The sequence below is a fragment of the Acinonyx jubatus genome, chromosome E1 (assembly GCF_027475565.1).
Source record: "Acinonyx jubatus isolate Ajub_Pintada_27869175 chromosome E1, VMU_Ajub_asm_v1.0, whole genome shotgun sequence".
NCBI lineage: Eukaryota > Metazoa > Chordata > Mammalia > Carnivora > Felidae > Acinonyx > Acinonyx jubatus.
The window spans coordinates 57777046-57802445 of record NC_069397.1 but is presented as its reverse complement, the minus strand read 5'-3'; the positions used below and the strand labels follow the sequence as shown (position 1 = coordinate 57802445).

General features: G+C 54.3%; 1 protein-coding gene across 1 annotated transcript in view; it reads right to left on the bottom strand.

Moving 5' to 3' along the window:
• Window positions 1-25400, bottom strand: part of CCDC40 (coiled-coil domain containing 40) — a 42148-nt gene that overhangs the window by 9924 nt on the left and 6824 nt on the right. The window contains exons 4-14 of the mRNA XM_027052570.2: window positions 23235-23379; window positions 21767-21942; window positions 20866-20949; window positions 20566-20785; window positions 13140-13297; window positions 12824-12946; window positions 9760-9881; window positions 4986-5229; window positions 4724-4906; window positions 1956-2201; window positions 655-868 (exon numbers count right to left, since the gene is read on the bottom strand). Of these exons, the coding sequence (XP_026908371.2) occupies window positions 655-868; window positions 1956-2201; window positions 4724-4906; window positions 4986-5229; window positions 9760-9881; window positions 12824-12946; window positions 13140-13297; window positions 20566-20785; window positions 20866-20949; window positions 21767-21942; window positions 23235-23379 (1915 nt within the window). The remainder of the gene's footprint in view (window positions 1-654; window positions 869-1955; window positions 2202-4723; window positions 4907-4985; window positions 5230-9759; window positions 9882-12823; window positions 12947-13139; window positions 13298-20565; window positions 20786-20865; window positions 20950-21766; window positions 21943-23234; window positions 23380-25400) is intronic.

The window sequence follows — 25400 nt, the reverse complement described above, 5'->3', positions numbered from 1 at the left end:
CCTCTCTCTCTGCCCCTCCCACCCCCCTCAAAAATAAGTAAACATTAAAAAAAATTTTTTTTAAAAGAAAGAAAGAAATGGGCCCCGGGCCACTTAGCAGCATTTCCCGTGGGGCCGCGTGGCCGGGCTGACCTGCGTGGATCTCTGGTTGGAGACCACGTGCGACCAGGTGGGGGATCAGGGTGCCTCAGCGGGGGCCCCGGGGAGGGGGTGGTGGCCGGGAAGGATGCCCGTCTCACCCTACTGGACACTCCAGCACATTAGAGACCCCTGGTTTTTACACCGTCTGGGAGCCCGTGGTGGGACGGGTTTTCCAGGTTCTGCCGGAGAGTAAGAAAGATTCCCCATCTCGCAGCCCCGAGCTCGGGGCACGAGGTGTCCCCCCCGACCCCGCCCTCCAGAGGGGGACCCGCTGGGAGCTGCATCTCTGCGTTTCCAGTCACGCTGGAAACATCCTGCCTTGGGCAGGATGGTGGGCCTTCCACGGTCCTCTCTCCGGAAGCACCCTTCCATCCGAGAACTGGACAGATCCAGTGTGCCGGCCGCGGGGCTGGCGGTCAGGGCAACAGCTCACGTTTACGAGAGGTGCCATGATCCTTGTGGTTTCGTGAAAAGTAGGCGGTGGGTCCCCCTCCCCAGACGCCGAGCGCTTACTTTCTATGCGCAGTTTCTTCTGCTCCAGGATGTGGACCTCCTTCGTGAGCGTATCCAGGGAAGCCAGCTGCTCCTCCCGCTCCTGGGTGACCTTGACCATCTCCTGCTGCAGGCGCAGCCAGGTCACCTGGGCCTGTGTCACGCTGCTGTTGTTCTCTTCAATCAGCTTGGTCAGCCGCTTGATTTCGAGCTCCAGAGGCCCCACTTCTTCTCCCTACGAGGGACGGTCACAAAAAAGCAAATTGAGCCTCCTTGTTTCCAGAGGGGTGCTCTCCGGGTGGGCAGGGGAGGGGGCCAGGAGATCACACATCTGTGCGAGGATGACTGGGGACGTTTCATCTGGGGCACCGGGCTCCCGCCATATGCCCCCCTGACCCACTGTGGGAGACACGGGTCTCGGGAGGCCTTCTCCACCACGTCACAGCCTTGTGGGGCCAAGGGCAGGGTTGGGGGAACTCCGTCACCCAAAGGGGCTTTGCAAATTGTCTTTTTTTTTTTTTTAATTAAAAAAAAATGTTTATTTTGGAGCGAGACAGAGCACAAGCAGGGGAGGGGCAGAGAAAGAGGGAGACACAGACTCGGAAGCAGCCTCCAGGCTCTGAGCTGTCAGCACAGAGCCCGACGCGGGGCTTGAACCAGTGAGATCGTGACCTGAGCCGAAGTTGGACGCTCAACCGACCGAGCCCCCCAGGCGCCCCATCAACTTGTCTTTTACCAGCAGACTGTCACGGGTCGGGGTCTGTACTGTCTTAGGACCCGTGTGGGTTGCAGCTTTGAGAAGGCTCCCTGGTATTTGGGGTCTCCCATCTTACTCCCGGACCGGAAGCCCGGAGTTAGGGCCCCAGGCTGGGGATACCTGGGTGGCCAATAGCACTTCAAGCCTCAAACTCATCAGACCCCCTCATGTAGAGCAGCGGTCCGAGGGTCAGATCCCACCCACTGTCTTTGTACGACGAGAAAGAAGAAAATTGTGTGCCAGGTGAGAGTTACATGGCATTCACACTTCAGGGGCCATAAATAAGGTTTAATTGTGCACATCCATTTACTTAATCGCCTGCCTCGCCGGCCGGGACAGCAGGGGTGAGTAGCTTTGGCAGCGACCACCTGGCCTGAAATGTTTGCTGTTGGGCCCTTGGCGGAAGGAGGTCCGCGGACGGCCCCTGACTGGGGTCGTGCCCCGTGGGTATGCCATTTCACCCGTAAAAGGGGCGGGGAAGGCTCAATTCTGAACCTAAGGAGTTGCGGAGACGGCCAGGCACGGACACCGAGCAGGGGCAGCCTCTCCCGCCCCGAGGTCTTACCCCCAGCTCGGAGACCATCTCTTCCAGCTGCTTATTGAAAAAGTTGATGAGGCCCTGCTTCCTCTCGATCAGGATCGTGCGCCTGGAGATCTCGTTCTCGCTGTTGGTGATGAGATCATTGACTTTTTTCACCTCCTTGTCTAGCTCGGCCAGAGTCTTCTGATGGGCGTCCAGCCTGCAGTTGGTGTTCGTGATGTCCAGGGTGGTCTGGGCAACGTTGCCGTCAGTTTTGGAGAGATGTGTCACCTGAATTAGCAAAAGGAAACGTGTCTGAACGTCTCTTCCCCCTGGGTGGGGGCTCCAGATGAGCTGGCCAGACTGTCATTTCAGGCTCCCTTTGGAAATGGGGTCTTTTCCCTGGACCATGGCTGTGCCCACCACTCCTGCCCACGTACATCCTCAGCTCTCTCCCTGTCTCCGTCTCCTGCCGACTCCCCGTCCTCCGAGGTGCACCCTCTGACCGGCCACTGTGGGTGGCTCGGCAGGACACCCAACGTTCCTCGGTGTTAAAGCCAGAGCCTGCCCAGCAGGGGCAGAACCTTCCAGCACCTCGGTCACCCAGATCCCCGTGGAAATGCTCCCGAACCCTCCCGTCCTCTGAGCTCTGGCTAAGCCCCTGGTCTCTTCCTTTGCCAAGACCATCTGTGGTGCCCTGGTCTTCACAGGGGCTCCCGCCTCCCACTCTGCCCCCGAGCTTGCAGCCCTATGAGATTCCAATTCCTAAGTCCCCTTCTGGTCACCAGACGGACGAGCCAGGCTCTCTGGACTCCCCCGGCTCTGCTCCTGGACCCTGCACTCGTGTTGAGACTGCCCTGGCCTCTCCTGGGATGTCAGTACTGTTCCTGAACTAACTTGTAGACTCTTGGTTGACCCGTGCCTGTCCGCCCCCTGGGCCCCAGCTCCAGATCCCAGGGGGCTTTCTGAACGGTTTGGCAAAAACACCCCCTTTCAGGAGCAGGACTTGGAACTCTTGGGCAATCACGATGGACAGTTGACGGACCAAGACCCTTTACTGCCCTCCGCTGGTCATCGGTGGTAGTACATGTGCCACCTGCAGAGGTGGCTGGGCCCCCCCCTGCATTCTCGCAGGAAGGCTGGCTTCACACACACCATGCTCCTTAGCTTCTCCAGGACAGCGTGGGGCCCCTAGTTTTGCTCCCAGCAGGTAGTCTTGCCCCCACTTCCCAGAGGAAGGATGAATGGAATGGCCGCGGCATCAGACAGGACCTCCTGTGGACACCCAGCCGAGCCCCGTCTCCCCACTTCTTTGGTGTAACCAGGCCAGGAGCAAGCTGCCCTCCTCCCGGGTGCCCGGGAGGGTGGCGTGCCTAGGCTGCCGGCTGGGGAGACAGCAGCCCTGCCCTCCCGGAAGGACAGGCGAGCCCCACCAGCCGGGCCTCCTCCTGGCCGGTATCCACCTGACAGCGATGGCGATCAACCGATCAATGGCTGACATTTAGGGGCACGGCCTCTGGCTCCCCAGCCACCTTGCACTCATTGTAATAAATGCTTAGATTCAATCCTCTGACACCTGCCAAGTTTCTCGTACGAGGAGAGAGTGAAGGCAGAGGCCAGGATCGTGCGGGAGAGGGACTTAATGCTCTTAGCCTAAGGCCAGGAGGGGCCCACGGTCCCCTTCATCTCCCGCCCCTCAGATGGAAGCTTCTGGTAGGGGCTGGAGAGCAAGGCAGGCTGAGTGGGTCACCTCTCCTCCTGAGACTCGAGTGGGGGCTGAGGGGCAGGCCGTCTGCTGGGATGGGCCCTAGGCCTGCTGCAGGCCAAGGCAGCCTCCGCGGGGTCCCCGGGGGGCCCACACCACGGGAAGGGTCAAAGAAGAAGAAATTTAAGTATACAATTGGTTTTTGAAGGACACAGGGACCCATGACCACAGCTCAGAGTAAACTAAGACCCCTGGAACAAGAGAGAGGCCTTGTCGGAGGGGGTCCCAGGCCCCGACGGCCAAGCCTGGTGGGGAGAGGCTCTGGGGGCTCCCACCCACTGATGACACCCCTACCCTTCGACCCGGGGTTTCTGCTGTAGCGCTCTCTCCTCAGAAGTGTGGGACAAAACCGTCGGGCAAGCCCGTTCGGTGCTGAGTTGTTTATAGTACTTAAAACCTACACATTCGTATGATGAGACGTCATGCAGAAGGGAAAAAGGGAAGTTTCTGCAGAATATTTCACGGAAAATGGTATGTTGCGCGTGGCCTGGAAGCTAAATAAAACTCTGTATACACACGGTGAGAAGATCAGCGGAGTCCTACGCTTCTTACCTGCGCACTTGTCTCTCTGCGTCACTTTTCAGTAAAACTGACGACAAGGGAATAGAATGGACTGAAAACTGACACACGGAGTCCTCTGTTGTTCAAGGTGTGTGCACGTGTGGGCACACACGAGTGTGTGTGCCTGTGCGGGCGTGCCGGCTCGTGTGCGCGTGGGGATGTTTCTATGCACGTGTGTTTGCGTGTGTCGTTGTGCGTGCACGTAATTGGTGGCGGGTGCGAGCGTGGGTGTTTGGAAAGAGTTCCAGAAGCAAATATACCAAAACGCTAGAAGAGGTCGTCTCTGGACGGTGGGGTTATTTCCAGGCTTTTCTACCACCAAATGCTTGCTTTTAGAACTAGGACCAAGTGGAAAGTGAACGGACACGCCCAGGGCCCCTTGCTCGCCCCGCTTCCTCTGCGCGCGATCTGTTCTCTCTGAGAGCCGCCGCCCCGCCCGCCAGCCCAGGCGCCCGTCCCGCACTACCACGGGCGAGCGGTGGCGTACCAGGTTGGTCTTTTCCTTCTGGAGCTTCAGGATGAGCTTGTGGAAGCACTTGGTCATCTTGTTGGAGGTAATGTGTTCCTGCAGCTTCTCCGCGACGGAGGCATCTGTCCTCCTCTTCTCCTCCAGCTCGCTCTGGATGGTCTGGTGAACGGTCTGCAGTTTGCCCGTGGCCGTCGCGTACTCCTGGAAAGAAAGCCACAGGGGTGGCGAGGTTGGGGAGGCCGTGGGGACCGGCCCTGCGGGGTGGGGAATGTGGTCCTACCACGTGGGCCTGGCCCAGCGCGGCCTCGGTGTCCTGCAGCACCAGCTGGTAGGTGTTGAACTCGTTCTGTAGGGTTTGCTGCTTGGTCAGGCACTGCGTGGTCAGCCTCTGCATCAGGCTGGCCTCCGTCTCCGTGCGGTTCAGGACGCCGGCCAGCTTCTCATTCTTCTCCTCCTCCTTCACGATGGATTTCTTGTAGGCCTCGATCTCACCGTCGATGGAGGCGATCTGGTGCTGGCACTCGCTGCCGGGATCGAGAGAGCAAAGCTGGGGCATCAGAGGGCCCAAGCGTGTGGTGGTGCCCGCTCACGGGGGGCTCCCCCGATGGGGAGGGACGAATGGGAAACCAACCGCAAATAGCAGCCAGTCTCGACTACTGCTCCCTAACGTATTCACAGAGCCCCTGCCCACTTTTGAGTTTAAGGCTAAGACTTCTGAGATGGTGAGTACAGGAGAAGGGAGGGAGGGGTTGGCGTTGTCCGGGGGCCTCGTCCGCCTGCCCTCACTAGGCCCGAGAGCCATCCTGGAAAGGGGGTGCGCGACTCCAGGGTCATACACGTGAGCACTGGAGCTCAGGTCACCGGACTGGCTCGCCCCACGGCCACAGTGCACAGCGTGGCTGGGAGGCCACCGGTGGGCCTCGCTCCAAACTCTTCTGTTTCCCCCCCACACCCTGGCCGTGGAAATACCCGCAATGAACGTCCATTCACAAACACAGGTGCCGGAAAACAGAAGTGGAATTTTCGTTTGCGTGCGAGACATTTTCCCCCCTTTGTTCTGAGATGTCCACTGACAGCATCTTATCCCTTGAAAAAGTTCTTATTCAAAAAATCGGAAAGTACTTTCTCCTTGAACCGGAGTCACGCCCTCCGTGTCTTTTCCTCACATCTGTCCCCAGGCCTCCAATTCTCTTCCCCAAGCAACCAGCTATTTCTTACATGTTTTTCCAGATCTATTCATACTTACATAGCATTATGTTTGTCTGTGTCTAAGAAACAAACAGTAGCCTAGTAGATCCCGTTCTGTCTTAATTTTCTTGTGTCTTAGAGACACTAAATACCAGTGCACATGGAAATCCCTCTCAGTTCTTCTCAGTGACCAGATGGAACTCTAAATGATGACTGGGCCCTAATTTAAGAATCCTCACTGAGGGGCGCCTGGGTGGCGCAGTCGGTGAAGCGTCCGACTTCAGCCAGGTCACGATCTCGCGGTCCGTGAGTTCGAGCCCCGCGTCAGGCTCTGGGCTGACGGCTCGGAGCCTGGAGCCTATTTCCGATTCTGTGTCTCCCTCTCTCTCTGCCCCTCCCCCGTTCATGCTCTGTCTCTCTCTGTCCCAAAAATAAATAAACGTTGAAAAAAAAAATTAAAAAAAAAAAAAAAGAATCCTCACTGATACACAATTAGGCTCTTTCCAGTTTTCTGGCCTTTTTCCCCCCTAATTTCAACAGCGTAGCAACACACATCTGTACACATTTTAAAAAGATACCAGGGAGAGATGGCATGTTTATTCGGCAGAAAATCCGATATTGTTAAGGTGTTGGTTTTCCCCGAACAGATCCGTAGACTCAGTGAGATTCCAATTCCAATCCCAGGAAGTATATTTTTTTTTTCCCCAGAAATTGACAAACTAATTTTAAACTTGGTATGGAAATCCACAAGACCCCAAATTGCCAAAATAATTTGTGAAAGAAGAACAAGGATTCCCACTATCTGATTTTAAGACTTTCTATAATAAAGCTGTCGTCATCAAGACAATGTGGTGTCGGTGAAGGGACAGGGTAGATTGAATGAAACAGAACCAGGAGTCCACAAATAGAGACGACGCCACACACACACACACACACACACACACACACACACACAATTGATTTGTGACTGAGATGACACACTATTTCAGAGGGGAGAGAGCCGTCTTTTCAGCAGTGGTGCTGGGACCACTGGAGACAGATGTGCAAACAGACCGAGCTTGGGTCTCATACCACGACAGGCATTGACTTGGAATCGGTCATGTGCCACACGGAAGAGCTGAGCAGAAGACAGGAGGAGGGAACCCTCATGACCCTGGGTCAGGCAAAGATTTCTTCGAGGGGACGTAAAAAGCGTGAGCTATGAAAACAAATTAACTAATAGGGCTTCATCAAAATTTAAAGCCTCTGCTCTTCCAAAGCCATGGCTGGGAGAAGGAGCAGGTGAGCCACAGACAGGGAGAAAATACTTCCAAAGCACACACCCGAGAGAGGACTCGTGTCTAGATTATGCGGAGAACCCTCAGAAGTCAAGAACAAGATAATCCGCTCAACTGAAAAATAAGCAAAAGACGCTTCGCCAGAGAAGGCGTGTGGGTGGCAAGTAAGTCATCAGAGACATGCAAACGTAAACCTGGTAATGGCTACAATCAAAATGACGACACCAAGTGTTGGTGAGAATGGGGGGCGCGGGTAACTGGGACTGTCACTCACCTGCCGGAGGGAATGCACAATGGAAGAAACCAAACCGGAAAACACACGGGCAGTTTGTAACAAAGTCAAATTCGCACTGGCCAGCGATCCCGTGCCTGGGTATTCACGCGACAGAGACGGAAATATGCGTCCACACCCAGACGTGCACCGACTGTCACGGTAGCTTTTCCCACGACGTCCCCAAACTGGAAACATCGGGGCAGTCCACCGGGCGGGGGGGGGAGCCGGGGAACACAGTGGTGTGCTGTGTGGAGGAAGCCAGACGACAAAATGTGCACACTGTGGGGTTCCATTTATGGGACATCTTGGGAAGGACAGGCCCGCAGGGGACAGAAGGCAGGTCAGTGTCCGCTGGGGGCGGGAGGTGCAGAGAGGATGCTGACTCGGGGGGTGGGGGTGGGGATATGGGGGCACTGGCCTCGGTCCATTTGACAAAGAACTCACAAAGCTGTGCGCTGAAGAGGGAGAACCCTTCCGCATAAGAAGCGTGTACATAAATTAGCCTCCGCAAACCCGGCTTAAAATGGAAAACCTCCTCGTTTTCTTTTCTAGGGAGTAGCAGCCTTACAAATGCCTATTACATCTGACAATTAAAGCAGACGTCCAATTTAAAAAGGCACAGTCACAAACTGCGTGACAGACGTCTGAACACGTGGTAAGTCACAGGCACGAGAGAAGAGATGTCCGGGCGTGCCCAAACTGCTAATAAATTGTCGTGGTCACCAGAGGGAAAAAGACAGCACTCTTGGAAACCTTTTTCTGTGGTTTTCAAATTTCCTATGATGTGATCACTGATCCTTGATAACCGATCGTTTTCATAACTTCTTAGACGAACGGATACCGACAGAAAATACTGGGGTACAGACACTGGTGGAGCTTACTGCACGGCCCCGGCGTCGGGCCCCATCCATCAAGGTTCCCAGGGAAGCTGCTTGGGGGTCTGGAGGCACCCTAGCTACATCCCAGCATCCCCAGGGCGAGGGGCTCTGTGCCAGGTCGCCCCTCCATGTCCCATCGGGAAGTTAGACAAGGCTGCCGGCAGGGCACCAGGGGATGGGGTGTGGCCCCGCCCCCCCACCCCCGGGGACTGTAAATTCTTGGGTGTCCCCGCCCCCCTGAGCTTAAACACAGTAGGGTCTGTGGTTTCTGCTTGTTTGAGATGTTTCCTTTGAATACGTGACTTTCAGTGTTTACTAGAGTCCCGATCATGATTGTTCACCCGCAGCTGGGACCCGCTTTTGACGTGACTTTGTCACTGACATGGCAAAGATTCGATGGCTGGTCGTGGTCTAGAAAGTGTCAGGGTGGTGGGGACCTGTCTGGTCTAGAGGTCACATGTGGGCCTCACCCAGGGCTGCCGGGTCCAGATCAATGGGGTCCAGATCCAGGGCTGCCGGGTCCAGCCTCGGGAGAGCTGGTCATCCGGCCTCCCTTAGTGTGAGGGAGGGACGGGACCCAGGGTGCCGTTAGAGCGGTCCCAAGAGGCCTCGCCATGCCCCTTTGTCGGGGACACATTTTTCCTTCCCTTTTTTTAAAAATTTTTTTTTAACGTTTATTTATTTTTGAGACAGAGAGAGACAGAGCATGAGTGGGGGAGGGGCAGAGAGAGAGAGGGAGACACAGAATCCGAAATAGGCTCCAGGCTTCGAGCTGTCAGCACAGAGCCCGACACGGGGCTCGAACTCACGGACCGCGAGATCATGACCCGAGCCTAAGTTGGACGCTTAACTGACTGAGCCACCCAGGCGCCCCATTTTTCCTTCTTTAAGCAGGCTCCACACTCCACACCCAGCACAGAGCCCCCCACAGGGCCTGAACTCACGACCCCTGAGATCAAGACCTGAGCTGAGATCAAGGCTCAGACACCTGACTGACTGAGCCACCAGGCGCCCCTCCGGGGACGCGATTTTAGTGGATACTCTCTGTCGTTGCTCTGTGGCCCTGGTTATCCTTGGCAGTGATGGGGTGCTGTTTGCCGGACCCCAGGCCCGAGGGAGGCCCACTGGGGCCACCGTGGCAGTGCCCAAGTCCGGCTCACACAGCGCTGCCTTCCACCGCACCCTCCTCTTCTGGCAAATCCGGGTGATGACAGAGCCCCCTCCAGGGTCCGCGGGCCCACGCCAGCCCAAGCTGAGCATGGGGCCCATCACACACGAAAAGCACCATGAGATTGCTTTGCTCTGGATCCCATGTCTGACCCTGCCTCCTGACCCTGTCCAAGGCCAGCAGGCGAAGGGCGCACCCGCCTGTGGCCCCGAGCCCCGAGCCCCGGACCCCAGCAGGGCGGCGAGCGGCCCTCCCAGGGGTGCGCATACCTGAGCGCCTCCCGGATGGTCCTGTGCGCCTCGTCCCGGTGCTTCATGCCCACCAGGCAGGCGACCCACTGCTGCACGATGTGCCTTTTCTCCACGTGGATGGCATCTATCTCCGTGCAGGCCTGCGGGGGACAGTCAGGGTGACACGGACGTTGGCCGAACCTCGTTATGCCGGAGGCCCCACGGGAGTGTGCGAGGGCCCCCACTGCCGGAACCGCCTCCTTTCCCGTATGTGACTCGTGCTTTCCTATCGCGCACCAGTGAAAGGACGAACGTGAACATAAATACGGCTCTAAAGGCGCATTGAGCACCCACCCGAGCCCTGACCCAGGGCCGCGAGGTGCTCAGAGCCAGGGGATCGAGGAGGGGGAGAAGGGGGGTGGCGGGCAGTGACTGACGCCCGCCCCGTCGAGAATGCGGACGTGGGGGGGTCGCTGGTTCTCACGATGACTCCGGTCCACAGACGGAGCCTCGGGGCCCGACAGCCCTTCTCGTAAGAGCCCGCACCGTGGAGAACGACCTGGCGGCTGGGTGGGGGCGTCCATCAGGCCCTGATGTGTCTGTGTGCATGTGTGCACGTGTGTGTGTGTGCACGCAGGTGTGGGTGTGTGCGGTCACGTTCTCTACGTTTTGTAACCCAGAACTAAAAATCAGCATGCTGTGCGCGGGCTTTCGTGTCAGCAGGTATTTGGTTGTCGGACAGGCTTCCGCTGCACGGATATGTGGTGACCCTTGAACCCGATGCCCGCCCTCCCTGCCCCCGCCCCCGCCATTCATTTTGCTGGTGGAGTTTTTAAATCTACACAATTTCTACTTGCGTGCGTCTTCAGCACTTTCCTTGGAGCGAAGCCCCAGTGATATTTTGGGAGGGGGTAGGGGAGTTTTAGGGCTGGGCCGGGGGTAGGGGAGCATCTTTCCCCTTGCGTGTTACAATGCGGTCCTTGAATAAAGATCTTTTAAAAAAAATGTTTGATGTTTATTTATTTTTGAGAGAGAGAGACAGAGCAGGGGAAGGGCAGAGAGAGAGGGAGACGCAGGATCGGAAGCAGGTCAGCACAGAGCTCGACGCGGGGCTCGAACTCACGACCCACAAGATCACGACCTGAGCCGAAGTCAGACGCTCAACTGACTGAGCCACCCAGGCGCCCTGAATGGAGATCTTGATAAAGACCCACGTGTGTTTTCACTGCCAGCCCAGGAGGAACACTCCCCTCCTTGCTGGTTCATCCTGGTGAGCCCGGCAGAACTCCCTGTCGGGTCCTTTCCATCACTGGTTCCTCATCCGTTCATTCACGAATGTCTGTGATGCACCTGCTGTGGGCCACGTGCTGTTCCAGGGGCAGGAAGGCAGGATACACAGAACTCGGGGCGGCCCTGCCTGGCTGCGACACACCCAGAAGAGAGGGGCCGAAGGCACCAAAATTCATAAGGAGAGGAAGTCACAGCATTGTGTATATATGTCCACAAACATCACATAGTGGAATCAGGCACAGGGCATTTCTTACTGGTTTTCAAGATCTAGGAGCACCTGGGTGGCTCAGTCGGTTGAGCGTCTGACTTCGGCTCAGGTTGTGATCTCACGGTTCGTGAGTTCGAGCCCTGTGTCGGTCTCTGTGCTGACAGCTTGGAGCTTGGAGCCTGCTTCGGATTCTGTGTCTCCCTCTCTCTCTGCCCCGCCCCCATGTATGCTCTGTCTCTGTCTCTCTTTCAAAAATAAATAAATGTTAAAAAAAAAAAAAAAAAGAAAAAGAAAAACCCTCTCTTCCTGCCCCAGACTTATTGGTCGGTGAAAGCCTCTGTCTCCCGGGAGTGGCTCCCCGCCTTTCCGTGAGGCTGGTGCCCGAGGTCCACAGACGCTATGGTGGGTATGCCCTGCCCTCCCCACCTGCTCCGTTAGTGTCCGTGCTTAGAAAGGCCGCCCGGACTCAGGATTTAAAAGACATTTTTCTTTTATTTTCTTCCAGTGCATTTCCCCCCATTTGCATTCCTGATCCCATCTGGAATTTACTTCAGTGTCTGGTATGAGGAAGAGATTTAATTGTTCCCCAAATGATTAACCAAATGTCCCTACCCTGTTGTCCCCGATTCGCTTGTTCTCTACTGATTTATAATCTACTCAAGTTTTACACAAATGTTTGCTTACTTCTGGGCTCTCTCGTAGGCTACCATGGCCTGCTTGTCTCTCCTCGTCCCCAGGAACACAGTATTTTACCTTCCAGGGCTCTATAACTGGTGATATGTGTAGGACAACGCGAGGGTGACCGGCCCCAAGAGCCCTCAATTCGGGGCAGACGGATTACTGGTCCCCCTTCCTGAATCCCCCTTCCCAAACGATTCCGGCCTAGTCCTCTGAGTTTCTTCTTCAGATAAACCTAAGAACCTCTCTGCTAACTATACAACTGCTTTTTTTTTTCCTCCCCCCCCCCGAGATTCTGATCACAACACATTCTAGATTCACAGGCTGGGGAGCACCGACCACTTTCCCTTACGGGCCCAGGTATGTCTGTCCACTTGTTCAAGCGCTTTTTTTTTCCCTCCAGTAAAGTGGTTTGTTTCCTTTCTGTTGTTCTTGCGCACATGAGTGCAGATGGCGATTCACGGATTTAAAAAAAAAAGACACAGGCACCTGGGTGGCTCATTCGGTTGAGCATCTGACTTCGGCTCAGGTCATGATCTCACGGTCCGTGGGTTCGAGCCCCGCGTCGGGCTCTGGGCTGACAGCTCGGAGCCTGGAGCCCGTTTCGGATTCTGTGTCTCCCTCTCTCTCTGCCCCTCCCCCGCTCATGCTCTGTCTCTCATTCCCAAAAATGAATAAATGTGAAAACAAATTAAAAAAAAAAAAAGACACAGCAACGTTGGTTCCTAGTGCTGGCTTCTGAATGTGGTGCCCCACCGAGTCCCTCCCTCCCTCCCGCCACGGGTCAGCAGGATGCTGGGACGCTTAGGGAGACACAGGGCTGGGCAGGGAGCCTGCGGGCTAAGCGGGCACCGGCCCCGGGCGGGCACCGTGCGGTGGGCGCTAAGTGGGTGCTTCCACAGCTGAGTGCTGGGGTGATGGTCCTACCTCGCTCACTGCTTTCCTGAGAGCCCGGGTGTCCTCGGCCTGGGCGCAGCTCTGAGCCTCCAACAGGGCGATTTGTTCTTCCAGCTGGTTGGCTTTGGTGGTGAGTTGGTCCACGTGAAGGTCCTGGGAAACGACAGGCACCTCAGAGAGAATTCTCCAGAAGCCCCTGACCCAAGTCAGTGACTCCCCGCACCACCCCCCACCTCGCTTCCGGCCGGCCACAGCCTCCCAGGGCCACGGCATTCACGCAAGAGGCAGAGCTAAGGGCCTTTTGGAAAATCAAAGGTTTGGTCACTGCATCGAGTTTGCAAAACACCTGCTGCTTCTTCTCCAACTCGGCCCGCGTCCGCTCCACTTCCGACTTCTTCACCACCCGCTTCATCACGCGGATGTCGTCACGCACGTCCTGGTCTATGTTTTGCAGGTAGAAAAGGTGCAGAGCCAGGCCCTCCAGCTCGGCCTGCAGAGCCGCTACTGCGGGAGGAAGAGGGGGAGGGCTGCTTGGGCACCGTGCACGCGCCATCTGGGCCCGCGGCCCCGGAAGGGCCCCCTCCCGCTGTTGTGAACCGAGCCTGGGAACCTGCTTCTAAACTACGGAGAACTTCGGGGCGCCTGGGGGGCTCCGCCGGTTGAGCGTCCGACTTCGGCTCAGGTCACGATCTCGAGGTTCGTGAGTTCGAGCCCCGCGTCGGGCTCCGTGCTGACGGCTCGGAGCCTGGAGCCTGCTTTTGATCCTGTGTCTCCCTCTCTCTCTGCCCCTCCCCCGCTCACGCTCTGTCTCCTTCTATCTCTCAAAAATAAATCAACGTTAAAACAAAACAAAAAACAAAGACCCAGATTTAAAGTCCAGTTGGAGAGACAAAACCACATGTGATCTGTATCCACGAATCACAACAAGCCGCCCGCTGCCCACCAAGTATTAAGGGCCCTCCCTGTGTCTAAGGATCTGCTGATAGTGTGTCAGGCTGTGAGGCCTCGTGTGAATTTTACAGAGTTTTGTTTCGTCTTGTTTTTTACTGCTTAGAGGTTGCCAGTCTTAGGTAGAGCCCTACACCCCAGGGGGGAAGCCGGCCTAAGTGGGGCTCAGCTCTGCGGGAGCCCCCGGACTGCAATGGCTATGTTGGGGGCGCAGGCCGGAGCACCAAGGCTGTCCTCCACGGCCAGGCCCGGCCAGGCCGCACTTGCCACTCCCAAACCCCGAGGAATGGACTACTTTTAACTAAACTCACAGGAGCCTGATTTCTAAAGCCAGAACACCAGCTCATTTAGGCAGCTAACCCTCGATCAGCCCTAGTCTGCCCACTTGGATAGAACGTTCCGTTCTAAGGGGTGGATCCACGCCCAGGACTGATTTATAGATCCCACGGTGGCTGGGTGAGTAGCGAGTTATGGCAGATGTCCTTCAAGGGTGTAGCTTAACCTTGAAAGACATTCTTTTGCATCCAAGAGGACTGTAAAAATTCCAGCGCGGGGGGATTCTCTGGCTCCTGTGTGGGTAGGGATGACGGGGGGCGGGAGTGGGAGTAGGGAAGCAGCAGGAAGAGACGGAGGAGGTGTTGCAGAAGCGGGATCACCAGGGCAGGCTGGGGCAGGGGGAGACTGCGCTTGGAGAGATGTCTTTACAGAGATCATTGACATACAACGAGGTCATACGAGTGGCCCTAACCCCTGATGGCTGGTGTCCTTATGGGGAGCAGAGATCAGGACACAGGTGCACAGAGGAATGACCAGGGGAGGACACGGGGAGAAGGAGGTGGCCACAAGCCTGGAGAGAGTCCTCGGGAGGACCCAGCGCTGCCCACACCCAGATCTCCGACTTCCGGCCTCCGTGGCACTGGGTTACAGCCGCCCGAGCTGACCCATTCACCCTCGCCTGAAACATGAGAGAGCGTGCACGGAACCTTCCTTAAGAGCACGAGTCCAACCGTGCTTTGCTTCTTAGCTGCCCGAGTAACTACAAGCCAGTATTTCCAATGCTCATTTAAATGTGCATTCTCTTGACATCGGTGGAGTTGAACCGAGTTTCACCATCTTCATGGCCAGGTCTGTCCCTTCTCCAATTTGCCTGCTCATGTCCCCGGCCACACTGCTACTGGGATGTTGGTCGGCTTCTAAGAACTCTAGATGCATTAAAGGCCGGGTGGGCAGAAATTGAAAATGGCTCCCCTGGCCTTTGCCCTTGGATGCGGTTCTTGCGATCGCATTGCGTTACCTATCGAAAGGGAAATGACCGGGTGGGCCAGGCCTAAGCAGGTGAGCCCTTCAAAAGCAGCGAGTTGTGTCCAACTGGTGGCCAAAGAGGAAGTCGGGGTGGGGGTGGGGGAGGTTTGCAGGATGAACGGGACCCAACGAGAGGGGAATTCTCCAAAGTTGGCTCACAGAGGAAAGGGGCCACATGGCGAGGGATGTGGGCGGCCTCCAGGAGCTGAAAGCCATCCCTGCTCACAGCCGGCGAGCAGCACCACTCAGTCCTACAGCTACCAGGAGCTGCATTCTGCCAACGACACGAATGAGCCTGGAGTCGGATTTTCCCGGGTCTTCCCGCCTGCGCCGGGCCTCGGCCTCGTGATGGCCAAGCAGGGGGCCCGGCCAGCCGCGCCAGACCTCTGAGCTCCGGCAGCGTGCGCGCCCAGATCCATGGGCTGGTTTTAAGCCCCGAAGTTGGTGAGAGGCTGTTTCTCAGCAGCGGAAAACTAACACAGAGGACATGGATGTTGTCGCAGGTGCTCGATCGGGGTTTCTCCCCAGTTTGTGCTTGTCTTTCAACTCTGTCAACCCCTCTTGGTAAGTTTTAAGTTTCTGTGTAAGCAAACGTGCTGAGCTCCTCCCCTCCGGCCTCAGTGCTTCACGTCACGCTTACGGAGGCCTGCCTCACCCCGAGATGGTGTTTAAAAACGATCCCACATATTCTCCTAATGCTTCTGTGATTTTCTTAAATATTTACTGCAGCTGACCTTGCTTTTTGTATAGGGTGAAATAGGCACCTAGGTATTTATTTTCAGAGGACCGAGTGATCAAAACATACGCTAGGGGCTTAAAAACGCAATCTGTGCGTTTCTGGAATTTGCAGTAAATTAGCTAAATTCCCAGGCGCGTTTCCTGCCGTTCTGCTCTGCACCGTCGATCTGTGTGCCCGTGTTTCCTTCCGCATCATTCTGTGTTTATGGCTGTGGATTGACAGCGAGTGTCGATACCTGATGGGACAATTTTCCTTCATTATCTTTCCTTGTCAAAACGTTCTTGGGTTATTCTTGCGCGTTTAGTCTTCCAAGTAAACTTTAAAATCAGTTCGTGGAGAATGGAGAGCTTTTTATGTCTTGATATGGAATAACCTCCAGCATACATTGATACGAGAAGAAAGCAAGAGACAGAGCAGTGGGTATAACGTGTGCATACTTTCTTAAAAATATGTTATTTATTTATTTATTTTTGAGAGAGAGAGAGAGAGAGAGAGAGAGAGAGAGAGAAACAGAGATCATGACCTGAGCCTAAGTCAGACGCTCAACTGACTTGAGCCACCCAGGTGCCCCGCACATACTTACTAAAAAAAAAAAAAAAAAAAAAAAAAAAAATCCTTGTAACTCACTTTGCTTTTAAACCCCAAAACAGCCTTAGAAAAACACGCAAGGACCACTGATGCCAGGTGCCCCCGTGGAGGGGAAGGGGGTCCGGGGGAGGGGGGAGGCTGCAGGACTTCGTGTCCCAGAGCCCTTGAATTTTGAGTTATTACTTCTTGAAAATAATCAAGGGTCACAGAAGTGACCCTTCTACATTGTGTGGCTTTCCTTCCAATGACACAGGAGAGCTTTGTTTATGGAAATCTGTTTTATGTCCTTCAGTGAAATTTTACTGGTTTTCTCTGGATAGGCTCACTCAGTCCTTGTTAGATTTATTCTAAGTATTTTGTGGTTGTTACAACCATTGTGGATAAGATTTAAAAAAAAAATTAGTTGTTAATGGGATATTACAGGCATAGGAGAAAATGCTAGATCGGGCATTCAGCTAGTTTATGGATTTCTTACTGTTTCTATCACTGTGTGTGTGTGTGTGTTTGTTTTAATCAACAATCTGGAATCTTCTGGGTAAACAATCATATGATTGGTAGAGAATGAGAATTTCCCATCCCAAATCCATATCTCATTTGTTTTGCCTGCTGGAGCCTCTGAGGCAAGGTCCACGGGGCGCTGGTGGCTTCCAGCTCCTTCCCGACGGGAGCTGTAACTTCCCTGGTGTTGCCACTCAGTGCGGTTTTCTTGTTCGCTGTTGAAAATAGGTACAAAGGACTTTCTTTCTACCCTAGTTTAGGATGGCCGATGGGTTTGAACAAGCGCCCGTTCTGTACCCACCCAGAAGATTTTTCTTTCCCCTCTCCTTTATCTCACAAGTATAATGCATTAGATTAGTAGATTTCTTCATTTCAAATGAAATGAATTCCTTCTGAGTTCCAGAAGGAAGCCCTTCCTGACTACGAGATATTTTTCTTTTAATTTGTGGCCGGATGCAATTTGCTACTATCGTACTTAGGTTTTCATACCTCGAAGGTGAGACTGCTTGGTACTTTTCTGTGTTTGTGGCTATCACGTTTGCAGTGGGGGTTATTCTGAGCTTTGTAAAGCGAGCCTGGGAAGATTCCCAAATTTCCCACCCTCTGGAGGGCTGGACAACATGGGAGGGTGTCCGTTCCTTTCGGGTTAGTAGGACTTTTCCATAACGTCTTTGACGACAAACTGGTGCTTTTAGGGAAAATAGATGTTTGATAACGTTTTCAGTTTCTTCGATGATGAGCTCAGTACGGTGCGTGGGCTTCTTGAAATAAAAAACAATGATGCCTCTGAATTGTCCTCATTCTCAGTGTCGCTAATTGTGTCGCGCCCTTTCTGTTTGTTGAGCGCGTCAGAAGTTTATTCAATCAGTTGGTCATTTCAAAAACTAAGTATTTTGGGGGCACCTGGGTGGCTCAGTCGGTTGAGCGTCCGACTTCGGCTCAGGTCATGATCTCGTGGTTTGTGAGTTCGAGCCCCGCGTCGGGCTCTGTGCTGGCGGCTCGGAGCCTGGAGCCTGCTTCCGATTCTGTGTCTCCCTCTCTCTGCTCTTCCCCTGCTCATGCTCTGTCTCTCTCTGTCTCTCAAAAATGAATAAATGTTAAAAAAAAAAACCCAACTAAGTATTTTTATCTATCAGACCAGCTCATTTTTTTTAAACCAGTTCTGCCATTTTATTTTGTTAACTTCCCCTTCCTACCTCTTTTGGTTAATTTGCCCTTTTTAAGCCTCTGGAAGTAGAATGTTTTAATTTCGGTGTTGTTAACGAAAAGCTAAATGAAACGATGCAAGGTCACAGGTTTTATCCAAGGGCTTCCCCCTACAGCCACAAGTGTGATTCGTGGCTTCTTTCCCATCCGTGCCCCAAGTAGTCTGTGGTCTCTTGACGTGAGAGTGTGGACAGGACTCTTCTGGTCCCCTTCCCCTCCCTTCTGAGCATTGCTACCTTGTCGTTTACATTTGACATCTGTGATTCACAGCCCTGACTGTACATCAGAATCACCTGGAAGCCTTTAAAAAAACAGAAAAAAAAAAGACAAGAAACAAAAGGTCCTGGCCCTTCGTGGAACTAACTACTTCATCGGAGCTGTGGGCTGGGCTGGGTCCCGGTGGCTCTGAGTCCCCTGGGCTCCTGCAAGGGGCAGAGGGTCCTCCCCACCTGCCGGAGCCTGCTTTTGTCCTGCCCGTAAGCCGATAGCATTTTTTCCTTTGCCTTTGGAATTGAAAAATGTCACCAGCTGTGTCCAGGCACGTTTATTTTTTCTTCCAGCTGTCCGGCCCTCTGTGAGTCTTCATATTTGAAGACATAGCTTTCCGGAACTCACACAGATATTCTCCCCTGACATTGTCGGTTAATGCCCCTGATCTCCTGGAATTTCTGTCTGATGGACGTTGACCGTCCCAGATCTAACAGCCGTGGCTTTTATTTTCTTCTCAAAACGTCCATCACTTTGCTTGGGGTTTTTGCTCTGAATTCGGGGAAGAATTCCTCAAACCGGCCTCTGAGTTTACAAGTTCAGTTTTTAGCGGTATTGACTTGTCTGTTTAGAGACTTTTATTTTGTTTTGGTTTAGGGTGATGGTTATATTTTTTATTTCCAAGTAGCCTTTTCCCTCATCCTTTTTGCTCGTTTTACTGATGTGACGACCTCTAAGATCTCGGGCGGAGTACCCACTGGAACGTGCTCAGTCCTCTTCCATTTTTGTTGTTGACCCTGTGCCTGGGACGGGTCTGCCCCATCGGCAGGGCCGGGACCACCACCCGAATCCCCTCGTGTTCCGGAAGGAAAAACCGTAACGTTTCTGGAATCCCTACCTGGTTGGACAGCTTCCCTTCCTGTGTCCGGTGACCTCCAGGAAGGACACGAAGTCCAAGAGATTACTGTATCTCTCCGGAAGCCTGTCCACACCCTGAGCCTCCCCTGAGGGGTCCTGGCGTGGAGGGGGCGGGGGCCCTACATTCTACCCCACCTGGAGGGTGCGACTCTTTATTGTTACAGCATGAATTTCGCCTTCTTCTCTTTTCGGTATTTTCTGTTAATTTGGTGTGATCGGGGAGGGTGCTTGATAAATGAGCATTTACCCCGACTCTGTCAATCCAGAAAATTCTGCGTTTCTCAGGGTCTAAATCATTCCCCATTGCAATGATCATAGAGTTGATGAAGAAACTTGGAAACATGAAAAAGCCCCAGGCTGAACTAATCACAGCAGAGCAAGCAAGCGAGCGAGCGGCCGTTCAGGGAGGCCGACGACCTGGCTCTGAGCAGGGTGGGGGCGGGGTGGGGGCTGTTTTACTAGGAAAAGCCCTATTGCCTCATCTGGTCCAAAGCCTCCCTGGGTTTGCCCTGTCCCCTGGGCCATGGGCCCCGGCTTGTTCAAGCCCCTGGGCTCCAGACTGGGCCTCACCCATTCCTTCCCACTTATTTAAAGCCTGCCAAGCCCCGACGACCCACGTGCCTCTTCAGCTTTGACCCTGTCTCCTTTCGCTGTTTGCTGCTTCACCTCATGAGGGGCCTTTGAAGACACACATGACTTCCCTCCCTAAAAGCCTGGGAAGCCCCCTTGGATATGACCACATCTTGCTTTTCCTCCCTGCGATCCCAGGGAGCCTTTGGGGGATGAGATGGTGTGTGGCACCTCCCCATGGGGACGTGACAGCACGTGGCGACGCCCCACTGGGTCATGACGGCACTCGGGGGACACCCTCGGGGTCGTGCAGGCGCACAGGGACGTGACAGCACACGTGGACACCCTCGGGGTCATGACGGCACTGGGGGACACCCTCGGGGTCGCGCAGGCACACGGGGACGTGACAGCACACGTGGACACCCTCGGGGTCGCGCAGGCGCACGGTGACGTGACAGCACGCGGGGACGCCCCACTGGGTCATGACAGCACTGGGGGACACCCTCGGGGTCGCGCAGGCGCACGGGGACGTGACAGCACACGTGGACACCCTCGGGGTCATGACGGCACTGGGGGACACCCTCGGGGTCGCGCAGGCGCACGGGGACGTGACAGCACGCGGGGACGCCCCACTGGGTCATGACGGCACTGGGGGACACCTTTGGGGCCGCGCAGGCACACGGGGACGTGACAGCACACGGGGACGCCCCACTGGGTCATGATGGCACTGGGGGACACCCTCGGGGTCGCGCAGGCGCACGGGGACGTGACAGCACGCGGGGACGCCCAGCCTTACGCTTCTTGCGCTCGCCGTTGGCGTTCTGGCAGGTCTGGGCGTAGAGCTGGCGCGCGGCCCGCAGCTCCTCCTCCTTCTGTCGCCTGGCGCAGGCGGCCATCGAGTGCCGGTCGTGGCTCTTCTCCAGCTGCATCTGCAGGCGGGCCAGGTGCTGCTGGACCCCGTACAGATGCACCCCCAGCTCCTGCCGCTGGACCCGGCTTTGCTTGGTGGCCGCGCCCTGCCGCAGAGAGAGGGGCTGCGTCAACGGACGGAGGCGCACAGGCGGGCGGGCGGGCGGGGGGCTGGACAGATACGCACCAGCTCTTGAAGTTCCAGGTTCAGCTTCTCTATCTGTCGTTTGAGATAGTTCTTCAGGGCAGCCTGGAACCTTACCATCAGGGGCTAAAACGACAGAGAAGCCGGCCGGGGTCACTCTCCTGGCCTATGCAGGGCACAGCCGAGGTCGCCAGAGGTCTCCCTGGGGGCACAGAAAGGACTTCCACGCCAGGTGCTCCCCGCTTCTGCCCGGAGACCTACTCTGCCAGCCACAGATTAAAGGCACTCATGGCCCTGTCCCAGGCACTGAAGGCTTGAGCGCATTATTTTGGGGGAATGCCTGGGTGAGCTGGGGTGGTGGTCCTGGAACCCCCCCTCCCCCACTTCCCTGGAGATGAGACGGGTGATGGACCTGGGTCGCCAGCGCTGAATGAGCACGGAGCCCCTTTTCCCAGAGCAACTGCCGATCCTCTCCGGGGTGGGGGGTGGGCACCGCAACTGTCCAAATGGGCTTGGCCGGTCAAGATCTGCCTTCCCCGCTCACCAGAGGGGGCGGCCAGGGAGCTCATAACCTGGTAGGTTCGCTCCAAGCGGTGGCTCTGAGTGGGGGTGACTGCGCCCCCACCCGACGTCCAGCAGTATCTGGAGACATTTCTGGCTGTCACGGTTAAGCAGCAGGGGCGTTGTTGGCATCCAGCGCCTGGAGCCAGGGATGCTGTGTCCGACAGTCCCCCCCCCCCCGCCCCCACAGAGTGACCCAGTCCCAATGTCAGCCGTGCCAAGGTTGACACTTGGCAAAACAGGAGAAGATGCCTCACAGAGCAGCGGCCCAAACCGTGCAGACAAACTGCCGAGAGGGTGAGGGGCGCGCGGGGCTGGGGTGGGGCGTGGGGAGCTCTCCGTGTGTGCAGGGCGCCAGCAAGGCCTGGGAGCATGTCCTTACGTGGTCTGGGTCCAGAACCACCAGAGGGGTTCTGTCTTCCTCCGCCTCGTCGCTGCCCTCGGACTCTGTTCCGTCTACAGTCTCCTCCTTGGGAGGGCTTAGCTGCTGGATCTGGTCCAGGAAGGCAGGCACAGCCTCTCCCTCGGGCTCGGCATCAGGCTCCTCAGGGGGGACACCTGGGGGAACAGCAAGCCCTGTTGAGGGGCTAGTACGGTGCTTAACGAGGCCACTTGCAGACGCCATCAGGCGAGGCTGATGTCCAACCGCGTGCAACACGGTGGAAAAGAGAGACAAATGTCCAGGGGGTTGGGGCTCAGAAGCGCTGCTTACAGGGTCTTCTGTTCGTGAATCTTCTATGTGTCGATTTACATGATCCATAAAAAGGATCGCACTTTATTTATTTATTTTTATTTTTGAAAGCGCGCGCATGAAAGGATCACATTTTAAAGGTAATGTAGGGGCGCCTGGGTGGCTCAGCCCATTAAGCATCTGACTCTTGATTTCGGCTCAGGTCATGATCTCACGATCTGTGAGCTCGAGCCCCGCGTTGGGCTCTGTGCTGACAACACAGAGCCTGCTTGGGATTCTGTCTCCCTCTCTGTCTGCCCCTGCCCTACTTGCTCTCGATCTCTCACTCAAAAAAATTGTAAAGAAGGTAAAAATTTTAAAAAGGTAATGCACATTACCTTTAATATATTCCAAGAAGGAAAGATGTTTTGTAGATACTTTTCTAGACACAGATAGGGAATATTGGGTGACAGTTGGCTCCTTACTGAGGGACTACGTTGTTTTGTTTTGTTTTTGATGGGAAACGGCTGAAAAGATTGACAAGAAATGAAATATCTGTGAGGCTCCACTTCCAGCTTCCCTATCCACCTGAGCTAGAGAGATCCTGTTCTGTTTTTAACTCGTTCAGATGTGAGCTATCTTTGGGTCACTTGTGGGGTGATGCAGGGCTTTGTTAGCTGGACCATCCATGCACATGTACTGTAAGGAATAAGAAATACCCTGATTTGCTTTTCCCACGTCCACCACACTGGGATAGGGGACAGGGCGTGCCGAGCAAGCCTCTGAAACTCAGAAAACACGTACACTGGAGGATTTTGTGGCCGAGCCCCTCTGTGAGACCAGGAGGCAGCAGGAAGTGGCAGTCAGGGGCTGTGGTTTGGGATGTCATCGGATCTCAGTCACGGTTTGCTTCTGCCACTTACTCGGATAGGCCACTAAATGACTCTTAGGATCTTTGTAAAATGGGAGACTGGTTCCTACGTCATCAGGTTACTGTAAGGATTAAACGCAATGCGACAGAGTGAATAATACCTATTAATAACATTTTTGTCTTTAGGCTCATAGCTGAACAAGAAATGAGGTAACAGGTGGCGAATGAGTGGCACCGCTCACACCGAAGGGGATGTGAAGGGGCTTATGCCGTGGACGGGACGGGACAGCCCGGCAGGTGCCGTGGTACCTGGCTCCTGCGTGAAGGGTTCTTTCGTGCTCAAGGGCAGCTCGTCAAAGTCCAAGGACTTGATGCTACTTCCCTGGCTCAGTCGGAGATGGTGTCGTGTCCCCAGAGGGAAGACTTTTTGCTGGAGCTCTTCGTGCGAGGATTTCTAGAGCAAGAACAACCAAACCCAAATCAACGAGGGCTTCATCGGGACTGAAGTTACTTGATTTTGACCTATTCCAGTGTTCAAAGTTCAACGTAATTGCTAAAACAAAAGAAAACCATTTGGATATAAAGGTTATTTGGCTTTTGCAAAATGGAAAACATCTACGCCCCCGACCCCAGGAATTCAGGAATGGTCTCTGCCTGTCTAGAACTGTAGCAAAGTGTACATGCTGAGGTATGGACGTGTGTCACACGTGGGGTTCTTTACTTCCAGATGCTGATCTCCCCGAGGATGGTAAGCAACATTTCTGAGCCTCCTCTGTACAAAAGGCTGCTGGAAAGCCTCAGCCCCAGGCAAGAGGGTTGCTTCTACTTTTTTCCAAACCATTCCACTTTAGGGACATCTTGATAAGAAAAAGTCTTCTCTCTATCAAACTCAACACCCAAAAAACAAGTAATCCAGTGAAGAAATGGGCAAAAGACATGAACAGACACTTCTCCAAAGAAGACATCCAGATGGCCAACCGACACATGAAAAAATGCTCAACATCACTCATCATCAGGGAAATACAAATCAAAACCACAATGAGATACCACCTCACACCTGTCAGAATGGCTAACCTTAACAATTCCGGCAACAACAGATGTTGGCGAGGATGCGGAGAGAGAGGATCTCTTTCGCACTGCTGATGGGAATGCAAACTGGTGCAGCCACTCTGGGAAACAGTATGGAGGTTCCTCAAAAAACTAAAAATAGAACTACCCTACGACCCAGCAATTGCACTACTAGGCATTTATCCACGGGATACAGGTGTGCTGTTTCGAAGGGGCACATGCACCCCAATGTTTATAGCAGCACTATCGACAATAGCCAAAGTATGGAAAGAGCCCAAATGTCCATCGATGGATGAATGGATAAAGAAGACGTGGTATATATACAGTGAAATATTACTCAGCAATCAAAAAGAATGAAATCTGGCCATTTGCAACTACGTGGATGGAACTAGAGGGTATTATACTAAGCGAAATTAGTCAGAGAAAGACAAATATCATATGACTTCACTCATATGCGGACTTTAAGATACAAAACAGATGAACATAAGGGAAGGGAAGCAAAAATAATATAAAAACAGGGAGGGGGACAAAACAGAAGAGACTCTTAAATATGGAGAACAAACTGAGGGTTACTGGAGGGGTGGTGGGAGGGGGGAGGGGCTAAATGGGGGAGGGGCACTAAGGAATCTACTCCTGAAACCATGGTTGCACTACATGCTAACTAACTTGGATGTAAATTAAAAAATAAATTAATTTTTAAAAAAAGAAAAGAAAACATCTCCTCTCGATAAAAATGCCTGCCTCCGTTTTAGCTTTAAAAGATACTCTTGCAATTATATTACTGTCGATGATAATTATTGCTGCTGCTGAACTGGTGGGTATTGGTAACAACAATGACCCCGCACAACACCCCGTGAGGAGGTGATAGAAGTCACTTCTGTTATCTGGTGGTGGGAGGGGGGGTGGGGGGGTGGGGAGGAAGCAGCCTCACAGCAGCTAAAGACCTTGCCTCAAGTTCCCACAGTCGGCCAAGGGCAGGTGCAGACTTGGGATGCCTCAACCCTCAGCTCGTGCTCTTTCTAATACTTCCTCAGATGATGCCGATTCTAGAAACCACCCCCGAGGCGTCCAGAACCGTAATGACAGTAATGGGGGCCCAGAGTCAAAAGCCCACCTCTGCGGTGTCCAGAAAAGGCTTCTCCCCCTGAAAACTCAACGAGGCATCCAGAGGCCGATGCACTTGGCAGCTCCCTCCCTGCAATTCCTCTTCTTCCTAAAGACTGAGCACCAGTTGAGAGGAAGGAAAATCAGGCTCCCTCTCAGGTTTGTCTCTGCCCTTCTGGCTGATCACACTTGGAAACTGTTTCCCTGCGCGTTTTCTAGAAACTAGACCCACGGAGGCACACTGAGTTTACAGCTCACATCACCAAGTGGCCCACACTTCTCATCTTCTGGACATCTTACGAG